This window comes from Lonchura striata, chromosome 5 (genome assembly GCF_050655825.1).
Source record: "Lonchura striata isolate lonStrDom1 chromosome 5, ASM5065582v1, whole genome shotgun sequence".
Taxonomy (NCBI): Eukaryota; Metazoa; Chordata; class Aves; order Passeriformes; family Estrildidae; genus Lonchura; species Lonchura striata.
The window spans coordinates 50,687,481-50,699,556 of NC_140707.1; the positions used below are offsets into that span (position 1 = coordinate 50,687,481).

General features: G+C 47.9%; 1 protein-coding gene across 7 annotated transcripts in view; it reads right to left on the reverse strand.

Annotated features, from left to right (window-relative positions):
- Positions 1-12,076, reverse strand: part of LTBP2 (latent transforming growth factor beta binding protein 2) — a 71,420-nt gene that overhangs the window by 50,121 nt on the left and 9,223 nt on the right. For 6 of the 7 annotated variants that reach the window (XM_077784029.2, XM_085580547.1, XM_085580546.1 and 3 more), the window contains one exon: positions 6,370-6,613. The exons of the other annotated variant lie outside the window; for it this stretch is intronic. In XM_077784029.2, the coding sequence (XP_077640155.1) occupies positions 6,370-6,613 (244 nt within the window). The remainder of the gene's footprint in view (positions 1-6,369; positions 6,614-12,076) is intronic. 7 annotated transcript variants of the gene reach the window in all.

Genomic DNA, 12,076 nt, shown 5'->3' on the forward strand with positions numbered 1-12,076 from the left:
ATTTTTTAACAATGTCTCAGATATCAACTCAAAGTTGGCTTTGGATCAAGGAATGTAAATGTTTGGCCACCTTGTAAAAACCATACTGCCAAAGGGAAGCACCTTAGCTGCATTTAGGGCTTATCTGCACTGAGAAAATATGCTGTTCAAGTTACAAACATAGACACTGTAGTGGCACAAAGCTGGCACCAGTGTTTTACCCTGGGAATTCAACATCATGTACTACAGATCTCCTGGGCTGGTCCCATACCAAATGAAGTGGGAAAGCTGCCACAGGCCATGCCACAGGAATGCACTTAAACAGGGGGATGCTTCTCATTGAGGGCTGGCTTTTATTTTCTCTGATATTTGGATATTAATAAATTGTAACCCTCATAAATGTGGACTGAGTGACACTCATAAGTGAGCAGAAGAGCAAAGATGCATTCAGTAAGTATGTAGCTAGTATAGACCTCCTCCTAGTGATAGACATATCGTGGACAAACAGTCCTGGACACTCGTCAGCAACCCAAGTAAGGCAGTAAGCAAGTTCCCCTTTTTTCTCATAAATATGGAAAGTTCAAAGCTGGCAAGACAGGAGGCTCCAGATCCTGCTTTAACAATTAAGACAAATCTGCCTCTGTTTGGAGCAGCATCTTTAAAAAGCAAGTGACCTTGCAGTGAACTTTTTGTTCTATCTGCTAGTCCTCAATGATAACAAGCTCATCAAGCTGATTTTGCCAAGCCACAGTTCTCAATGTCGTGTTTTAAGTGATGACCCCAGGGCAGACAGCTTTGTATCCATCCATGGGCTTCACTCCCCTTTGCAAAGGATCATGCTTGACATTTGACTACCACCAGGACAGGATTTTCAAATGAAAGAGAGCAATTTTCAAATGGGGGGAAATACACTTTCTTCATCCAGCAACCTCTGCCACATACCCAAGATCCTCCCATCTGCTTGCTCCCTGCTGTTCTAATCCTTTGCTTCCAGGAGAGAGAACAGAGATTTTGGCAGAGCCTGCCTGCTGGCATGAAGTTCCCAGTGTTCCCAGGCCAGGAGCACTTGCCACAGCTCCTCAAGGCCTGCATACAGCACTTCCTCTCATCAGGAAGGGAGGAGATGTCTCCTCCAGGGTGCTTCAGAGGAGAGTCTGAGATCAGAAATCAGTGGGCCAGGCATGTTGCAACTCAGCCTTCTTCCTATTCCATCCTGAAAACACCAGGCAACTCCCAGCAACTGCCTTGCCTAAACAGAGCCCTCTCAGAGGAAGCTCCCTGCCCTCAAGAGCTTAGCTGCATTAAGCTGTCTGCACAGTGTCTCAGCACCTTTCACCACAGCTATGTCCTTTTCTCTGCCTGCATTACTGGGGAAATGCTTTGCAGGGCCCAGACATCTCTGCTTCTCATCCTAGAGGAGGGATGCCTTGCTTTGCAAGCAGCCATCACCCAGCACATGCACTCCATCCAGGCAGCACAGCTCCCTTGCACAGATGCTGGCTGCAGATTTATGCACAGCACTCCTGGCAGAAGGGACCTTCTCAGGTGGCAGCAACAGGACCCTCCATACACACTGCCCAAAGTCAAAAGCATCTGGTCAGCCATCCTGAGGGTAAGGGGCAAGGGAACAAACCCTTTCCACTCCCTGCTAAATAAACACGAATTCTGCTGATACTCCAGCCTTAGGAAAACAAAGCTGTTTCCATTTAGCTCGGCTTCTGGGCTGAGGTGCAACTCCACCCGCACAATCATCCCTCAGGGCTTTGCTTCTCCAGGCAGAGATTCAGGCTGAGATAAAGAAGAGGGAGGATTTGCAGCTAGTCCATGCTGAGAGGGCCTCTAACACCCCCAGGATTTTGCTCTCCAGAGCATTTGCTGTTCCAACCAGCACAGAATGGGGGCCTCTCAGCTTCTGCAGCAGCTAACAATTCTCCACAGGCTCTCCCGGACACCTGACTCCAAATGTCCATTGAGCCATAGACTGCTGAAGGGACTTGGGAAGTGGCACTCATTGCTTAGCCTGTATTTCCAGGGATGACAGCTGGAGCATCACCAGCTCTGGTGTCAGCAAATTAGACCCAGAGCTGCCTTCTCCTAGCCTAGTCCTTCCCTGGGCAAGAGTTGAGCTCAAGTAAGACTGAATACATCTTCTTTAATCCCAGGAAGAAGAGAGAATGCACACCATAGAGGCAAGCCAAGGATGGGGTGGTTCTTATCCAGCACCTCTACAAGCAGAAACACTGATGGCTACATGTGACTCCACAGCACAACATTCAAGCTGACCTTCATATCCACATCTTTCCAAGACTGCCAGCACACCCAGAAAAGGATCTATGACAGCTACGGTGGGCATGCCCTCAGGTCCATTCACTAGTCCTCACATCTGACAGGTGAACATACCAACCGACCAGTACAACCAGATGCACATAACTGGTGCAGACCTCTTGCTCAAGGAGCTGCCACTTCTCACCAAGGGTGAGAAGGTACCCTGAGAGCAGAGGACTGACAATAACATCTCCTGCTGTCCCATTTGCACTTCCTGGGCTCTCCTGGCAGTGAAGCACAGAAGGCTACTGTGGCTCTGCAGGGCATGAAGCAGAAGCGCATACATACCAGAAGCAGAACCATGAAAACATGACCATGTCTGGTCATGCTCTTCACCAACACTCTACGGGCTCCTACAGACTACCAAAGATTTCCACCAGACCAGGTTACTCCCCACAGTGAAGGTGCAGTCATGGTAAGCAACAAGTCCAACTAGATGAGGACAATAAATAATGTTAAAGCAGTCCCATCACTCAGGTAATGAGGAATATTTTGGTCCAGGTAGTTTCTAACTAATTCAGCTGGCTGCTCTCTTAACTCTCTCTCTGAAGACTTACTTCAAAGCACATTGAAACCAAAAGTAACCCAATTACTTCTTAGAGACCAGCTCTCTGTGGAGGATTCATGGGTTTTGTTGCATTTTTATAGGGAATCTAATATAGTACTGTTCTAGTGCATGGCTTCAGAGCTTCTCATAGTTAGCTCTGTACAAAGAAACACAAATAAAGCCAATATAGATGCAAATAAACAAAAAGAGAGTGCAAATTCACTCATGTGAGGATTGATTTCCTGTTTTGGAACAGCAAGACGAGGCTTAGATGTCTCTAAATTCCTACTCTTGTGCAACTCCTCCTTGTAAGCAATGCAAATGTACAGGGAGGCTGGGGACTGGGTATTTGTCCTGGAACTCAGAGTCTTCTCACAACACTGACCTAGAATCACCAGTGTCCTCCATCCACTGAACCATTCAAGAACTTCTTCTACCTCTTCCTTATTGGCAAATCAGACAAGTAAGCCAGCTCCTGTGAAATCATGCCAGGCTGACTAGAAAAAATCAGTGCTCACCAGCACAACCCGCCCTCATCCTGGTGCAGACTATGGACCTGACAAGCCAAACTGCTCCTCTCACACTTGACAGTGTGAACTGAACTCCAGTGAATGCAGCTCTGAGTTTGCAGTGCCCAAGAACCAATCCTCATACTTGCAAACATGAGCAACCACTACCTAGCTCTTTTAAGACAAACTTCTTGCTTTTGCTGCTCCAGCCCAACTCTATGAAGAAAGTTTCACGCAAAAGCACAGAAAGTACTTCAGTGGAAAGAGATTATGTTGTCACTGCAAGTTCAGACAAGTCGAAGAGTCTGGTTTCATGAGACAAATAACCAATCTAGAGAAGTGACTTCCCCACTCCTCCTTTCCTCCTCTTCACTGCTAGACTTGCAGTTCTGTCCAATTCTTCTGGTCTCATGATCTTCCAATAAGCAAATTTAGTCCACTGAAGTGGCAGAAAATTCTCTTTGATTTTTCTGTGTTCATTTTTTTCTGATTTACTGAACTGAGCCAACTCACCCAGAGACCAACAAGTGAAGCAGTGGGAGGCCATGGCCAAGACCATGCCTTTAGCTGCACATGCTCCCTCTTACAGGCTCTACAGCTAGCCCAGAAGTTGACGTGCTGAAAGGGATGCAAAAACTTTTGGTAAATAACTCTTCTAACAGCAACAAGACTTTAAATCATGCAGTACCACACCATGACAGACCACAGAAAAAATCCAAGTGACTGAATTGTACAGAAGAACAGCCAGGGGCTGAAGAGAGGCATTTCAATGCAGATCAGTGCCAGAGTGCAGGCATCCCTCCACCTGCCTGCAAAGAAGGGCTGGTAAACATTGCCTGGGCAGCACAGCATTCAGAGGAGTGGTGACAACTCCCTCTTGGAGAGACACACAGCAGCCTTAACAAATCCTTCAGGACATCTCCAGAAGGCAGTCAGTGGTGGACATGTCCCAGTGTCCTACCTGAGGCCATTGCAAAGGATGATAGTCAAATTCTCTTGCTGAAGCATGAGATAAAGGTGACATTCTATGGCCTTCACAGGGAGAGAAGGAGGAACAGCCCAGCACGGTCCTTAATGGAGTCCTATTTCCTTGGGATAGTGCCAGAGGATTTAAGGTACATTGGGCAGCTGGGCATTCAGCAATCCCAGTTCAGTGATCACTAGATGCTATGTCTGACTGACTGGACAAGAATGCTCTGCCAGTGCCTGCACAACCCTCTGTCCTCTGTGTGGAGCCTGAGGTCATGTTCCTTACAGGGAAAGCCTTCAACAGGTGCTGTATCTCCAAGGACACTGCTCTCCCTCCCCTCCAGTCCCTCTGCACAGAGTGGTAGCTCAGAGGGGTAGGAGGAGGTCATCACCACAGGGAAGCTCATCAGCAATGCCCAGGATTACAGGCACGTGAGAAGGTTTTATGCTCACTTGGGCAGCAAGCCTCTCTTACAGCAGCAATGACAGGGGCTTGACCACCTCTCCCTGCCAGCATCACCTCTGCCTTTCCTGAATTTGGTTCCTAACAGATAGTCTTCCATTTGGACACCAAGATATGTCAGCTTCAGTGAACTACTTGGTGCCAGTAAAATCTTTGCCAGTCATTTGAGCTTCTCCAAAGTTGTTGACAGCCAAGGGTCTAGAATTGTCTCCAGCCCATGCATTGCCTCTGCTTCAAGAGACAGAAAGGCAGGAGCTACTGTAGGAGCAACGGGCACCTTGGAAACAACCTGCAGGAAAATAGAAAAATATAGGCCAAATTGCTCTCTCCTCGTGCAGCTCCAATGATGTTGACAGAGAAAGCCAAAAGTTCAGAGAAAGTAAAGGAAAGGAAAAACTGAAGTTATATCCTGGTTAAGCACCTGTAAACTGTTGTAATGTCTTCCTGACTGTGACTGAGGGGCTCCTGCTGGAAGCCATGAGAAAATTCTCTGCTTTAGTAGCTACCAACAAAACCAGTCTTTCTGGGCCAGCAGTTGAGTGAACAACTCCAAGAAACACAGGGGCCTTTGGGGGTGATGCAGTCTAACACTTTGCTCCCATGTTCACAGACTCTTACAGAGAAGTGCAGATAGGATAAAGAAACCCAAACAAGTAATATGTGTGGTTTGTTGTACCAGGCACTACTCTCAATGCTCCATCCCCAAAAAGCTGCTGGCACAGTAGCAGTGCTTATTAGGGAAAGACACCCCTCCCATCTTTACTGCCACATTCAGCAAAAACAGCTACAGCTCCAGCAGGACATCACAAAACACAAAGTTTTGTGAAGGAGTGTTAGCTCAGGTACAGGAGCATCTCAGCATATTCTGAGGCAGGTGCACTGAAGTGCTAGGTCCTTCCTCTCTGAAAAGACCAGATGATGCCACAGTTGTCATCCTGAGCTTAACACACTCTTCAGAGTCCCTCCTGCATGGACCTCTGAGCTCCAACAGCTCCATCTTTTCTTCTGTATCTAATATACAGGCATCCATCTGGGTACCAAAATGACCCAAACCAAAGCAAAGTTACTCAGAAATATAGAACAAATGGCTCAATAATTTCGAGTCTGTCAGGAGACATCTCTGATTGTCATTATTTTGCTAATACCAGCACTTACAAGCACACTTCAGATGTATGTACTCTTCTGTGGGTACTACCTGGATACATTGCTCTAAACATATCCTCTCGGGAAAGAGATTTACCCACCACACCTCTGTCCACCCTACTGCTACCATGAAGGCTATTCACCAACAGCACAAGGGCAAACTGATGACCTTCACAGCTCTCCTTCCTCATGGGCTCATCATTAGCCGTCTCATTCCTGTGTATGCCAGAGGACTGTGACAAAGTGCTGGAAACAAACCAAGTCCTTTGGAGGGACAGCAGGACCTTATGTCATCTGCCACAGGGTATGGAGGAGTTTTCACCAAGGGCTAAGTTGCCTGGTCTCCTGAAGCAGGTACTGTGGCCCAACTGACCAAGGTGTTATTTGCCTGAGGCATCAGCAGAGCACCATGCCAGGACTCAGGTTTGACTTACACAGCTGGGATGTGCCGTGGGATGGGTGCCTGAGGCCCCTGCAGGGAGGCATCCCGCCCTATTGTGCTGGTCCTCCTCCGGAGGGAGCTCGAGGGGGGCTGGAAGGCAGCGGCGGCACCAGGCGGGTGGTACTCCTGCTCAGGAACAACTTCTTCACAGCGGAAGCCCTGGAAGCCTGAGCGACAGGTACAGACCTGGGGGCGGCTGCAGGAGCCCTTGTTCTGGCATGGCGGGTCGCAGACAGCTGAGGAGACACAGAAAGGCAGTTAGTGGACACAGGACTTCAGCCCCATGGTGGTGACACCCAGCTGGGACAGCACAACTGGGACAGTCCCATCTCATCTCTACAGGCAGGTGAACTTCAGTCTTGGTGTTACACCTGCTGTGGGCTCCTAACACAAGGTCACCTCTATACTCCACACTGGTCTCTGCAGAGCTCTTCTCCAGCAATGCTTATTTCAGAAAGTTCAGAAACGAGCAGCATGTCCTGCAGAGAACACATGGCTGCCAGCATTGCCCAGAGTGCTCTGGCAGGAATAGGTCCTAATTCACAAAGCAAGGGATTGCATGTTACCTTTAGTCTGTTTTGGGGTCTGATTTGCACGGTGCCCCTGACCTGTCCCTTTCAGTTTTCCTTCCTGCCCTCCTGTTCCCCTTCCAGCTTTCCTTCAAGAGCTGATTTTGGAGTCACTCAAATTCCTCCACTGCTATGGGGACTTACAGTTCATTAACCTTATGCCTAAATCAACCTCTGAGCCTGTGTGTTCCTAATTACAGCACATCAGCTTCAGTTTGCACCCCGGCAGGAAAGTGCTATTAATTATACACAGGTCCCTAACACTTCCCAAGTCAATAGATGCCAAATTGGGTTTATGACCCAGGCAGTGGCAGCCAGGAATCCACAGATTGCTCCAGTAGGACTGGGCTCATTGTTCTGAGCAAGGGTAATTGAAAAGGCACTGAAAAACAGTGTTGTCCTTCAAAGAAAGAAGGTGCCAGCTGGTCAAAGGGTAATGAAACCTTGTTGGCCAACACAAAGTGGACACTAAACTCCAGCCACATGGAAACCCTGTGAGTGGGTTTCAACCCATGAAACCACTGCTTCTGGTGAAACCTCCTCTCCCAAGACTGCCCCTGGAGGAGACTGCAGGGGCATCTCACCACCTTTGCACACAGCTACAGGGCGTCCCTCCCCTTCCGGCTGTGCTCTCCACTCCTGTGAGGTACAAGCATGCCTGCAAGAAACACTGCTTCTGGACACAAACATACAGACAGCTCATCCCTCGTGTGCCATCCGTACATCATCCTGCTGTCAGCAAGTGAGAGAAGTCCTTATGCAGACACTTGAATTCCTTTCACAGCAGTCTAGCCCCCACAACCCAAACTAGCCCACCATTAGGTTTTCCTGACTAGATTAAGGATATGCTCACTGGAATGCTTCATGTGACATTTATTACCATGTTAACACTCAGGAAGGGAGGGAGATCTCAAGGAAAATGAGACCCTAAGTCACGTAAGGTTGTATAGGTTAAAGCCAGAGGTTTTGATGAAATCTCCCAGTAAAATAAATCAGCCAACACTGCAGTCTCTGGAACAGGGACAAGGTCCCAGTCAGGCAGGAATTAAGCGTCTCTGGGAAGTCTGGCACTCCAGAAGTTGATGTAATTTATAATACAAAACTCAGCTGTGATTTAAATAGGCTGCCAGTCCCTACTGTTATCTCCCAATAAATGCCTGGTTTTTAACAAAGGCCACCAGCCCAGGAAGCCTGCCATTGAAAACAACCACTTCATATGCTGAAATACTGCAGAGCCACGATGCTGGGACCTGGAACCACAGCAGTTCTCACAACCTCTCCCACCAACAGAGTCACCTCAGACTGTACCCTTCAGCAGGAAAGTGATAAGTGAACAGGCACTCTAAAAAACCCCTAAGGCAGTTTACATAGAGAAGAGGAAGAAGGGAATGGGATTAATCTTTTGGTCTCTTCAAGCAGGATGAATGAGGAGCTGCCCTAGCTGAAATATATCAGCTCTAGGATTAATCCCCTTCCTAGTTGCCTTTACAGACTCAGGGAGAACTTGAAAGCTTTAAAATTTGCTGGTTTTCACTCAGTTCAGCTATGCAATATAAGGAGAGCAGATCAGTCACTGGCAGCACTGCCAGTGACAAGTGTATGAAATCACTAGTCAGGGTCCCAAAACCATAACATTAGCTGAAGAAACAAGATGGTTAACACACTTATACATATTTGAAATCTTTATCTTTGCTTTCTGTTTTCTGACCTCAGGGGTTACTTTGAGGCGTTGCTCCCCAGCTTGGGGTACTATAAGCAGTTTCTGTTAAGGTGACAGGCACTCATTTCTCCTCACTGGAGTCTCATGTAATCACCTGTTCCAGGAGCTGGAGATTAGGGGAAACAAAAATAGTAATCTCAAAACTCTTAATAAAAGAGTAAGACTTGGAACACTGCTGAAGTGTCACTAAGAGAAAATGTGATTTGTTCAAGAACATCTAGCAGTGCCCTCACAGATCAAGTCTAGTTTTTGTTGCATGAGGTATGTTTTCCCAGCAAGGTCACACAGCAGGCATGACTGTGGCATGACTCTGACCACCCAGCCAGGCCTCTCAGAGGGAATGCCACCAAGTTCAGCCTTGCTTTGCTTTGCAGGCACACCTGGCCCAGGGTTGAGCAATGATGTGCAAGGTAGCATTCGATTACTGAGTCCCTGAAGCTCTGCTTCAGCTCTTATCTAGGAGAGTGATGTAGATCCTCACTGTAAGCAGCTCCTCTGCAGTTCCATTTAAAGTGCAGGGGAACCTGTCTATCAGCTAGGGCCTCCATAGGAAAACTGAGAAGGTGCTGAAGGACTTGTACCACTGGGGTTATTTAGTCCACTTTCTCATGAAAACGTTACATATGTAAACTCAGTTCTAACTTATAGCTCTGACTGTGGGAACACCCAGAAGGGATGCATGGTTTACCACAAGTGAGATCTGTGCAGAGTGACAGGGAGGTAGATCAACAGCAACGCAGGAATAACAGAGAGAAAACAGAACTTCAGTGAAGAACAGCCAGGGTTCAAAAAACCCTATAGCTACCATTCAGAAGAAAGACAAATGAAGAGGCATGTGAATGTCATTTTGCAGAAGTGGAAAAGCCCTAAGGATGCTAATGGGACTGTCTGAAGTCACACTGTGAGGCCACAGCAGAGCCAGAGACTCAGTCTGGAATCCCTGCACCTTTATTCACCATCTTAACTGCAAGACCATCTGTATAAGACTGGAAAGCACGTTAGTTTATTTAGTCCTTCCTGACACACTGATTAAAAATGTTTCTTTAATATGTTCATGTCAGGAAAAAAGCTCATGCTGCATTCCCAGCCCAGCCCAGGACACTATCTCTGGAAGCAGCAAAGAGCCATCATGAATAATGCTGATGAAAGTGGAGGCTCATAAACTAACTTGGGAAGGCTGATAAATTGCTGACAAGTGTACACTGCAGCCCCAAAAATGAGGGCAGTGCAACGGGGCATCTGGCTAGTTGTGTATACAGGTTTCTTCTCCACCAAACTAAGAACATAATGGCCAGAGTCTCACTCCAGAACAAAGTTAAACAGGCAGAAGGTTGAACTCTTCAAGCCTACACAGATGCAGCTCACTATCCCTAATGGCCCCTTCTGTGAGAAGCCCTCTGGAGCCTCACGGCATGCAGCCCCTGTATGCAGCTCAGTGTGATGACCTGGCAGTGTGTGGGCAGAAATCAAGCCCACTGCAAACAGGCAAGGTCTTCCTCCTGAGCCCCCTTATCTCATTTCCACTTCCACAGGAGGTGTTGTTGCTCCTGGGAAAGATATTTCTCTTTTTATCTAACCAGTCACAAACTGTCTGAAAATTCCACAAGTCCTCACTGCAACTTTGCTCCTCAAATCTGAAACATACAGAGAGACACTTCCCTAAGGTGGGAGTTAAGTCATATTGAAAGAATAAAATGCCTACAAAAGTATGCATGAAGGAAGAAACCACCACCCTTGGTAGGTGAGAGAAAATAGATTATGGCAACAATTTGTCATATCCTCTCTCCTGTATCTAGGCTCAAATCCTTGAAAACCAAGTATCTATCCAACACCTGAATACCCATTCTTCCATGTTTCATCACTCTTAAGAAGTTCCCTCTGGCTGCATTTCTACCTCAATGACTTCCTTGATATGCTACATATCAAAGACCATGGGAACAGACATTAAATAGCATTACAGTGCAGAAACTTAACAGGGATGGGCTGTCCAGCTTGCCTTGGCAGCTTTAAAAACAGCTGTATGTCTCCAGCAGCTTGAACTCCAGCAGAAAAGCTCAGGGAGGGAGGTAGCTGGGAATTAAATTATGTTTACAGATCACCAGTCTCCACCAAAGACCTGCCTGAGCTTTACCATCCCCGGTCAGGAGGACACTTCAGGCCTGATCATGTTGACACTGTCCTTTTAATGAATCCTTGGGAACAAGGGCTCAGCACCTGAGCAATCACTAGGCAGCCTGCGTGGCTGCAAGCCCAGATCTACTGCTCCTACCAAAATCCCTAATGAGAGAAAGATGCTGCCACGGCTGGCCCCGCGCTGTGTTTACAGACACTGTCTGGCAGCACAGCACGCTCTCTACCGTTTGGCTTCTGTCGGCATGGGGGAGAGGGAGAAGGGAGGTGAGTCAGCCCTTGGCCCCCTGCTCCCAAACAGCGATTGCTAATGCAATCACCCCAGCCCGGCCAAAGCGCCGTGCGATCCCCGGCAAACAAAGCGGAGCCTCCTTCCCTGCTTCACATCTGGGCAGCTGCTGCCGCTCAAGCAAAGGCAGATGCTCTCGCCGGCTCTGGGCTGGCTGTGCCCAGCCCGCTGCCCGTGCTCCTGCCCTCCCGGCTGGTCGAGCGCCAGGGGCAGCCCCGCACCTCCCTGGCACCAGCAGGTACCCGGGGCCAGCAGTCCCTGGCAAAGGCCCACGGATGAGCTGAGTGGTGCAGCCTTGTTTTTCAGGGACAGGATCACAGCAGGGGCTTGTTACCCTTGTGTCAAGAATGACACAAGAACAGACGAGAGACGCAGTGTAAAAAGGAAGAAAAGAAGGCTTTAATGGAAAGGAAACTTTGGCTTAAATAGACTGATATGATACATTTTATTTGATTGGTCAGTTAATAAAAACATCTTTCTCACACGTTGTTTTTGAGAGGAACAGAAAAGCAAGGTGGAAAAACATCACCTGTAAATTGTTTAAATTAACAAGTTATCACATTCTTACAACTTTCTAAAAACTCTCACAAGCTACTGCAAGAAACAATTGCTGTTTCTCTCTCCCTGACTAGGCTGGTATCTCCAGGGGTTAGAGCTGCAGAACTATTGAGGATGGAGGTGACAGTTCACTTCTCTCTGGTGTGCATTGCACTGGTGCCTACTCAAGCATCTTCTCTTCCAGCGCCGTGTCAGGGAAACCACAATGACTGCAGCCCACAGGGCTGTTCCAGGGCTGCCTGGATGAGCAGAACATTTCATACTTCCTCTGTGGGTAGGCAGGAGGGTCCTGGCCAGGCAGTTTTGTAGAGCAGGAGTGCTCTACACATCACTGCCATTTTAGGCACTCCATGCTCCAGCCCCACCTATCCCAGCTCTTCTGCCAAATGCATTAATTGCTTTTGTTATTAGTACTCAGATAATTTGCAGCCCT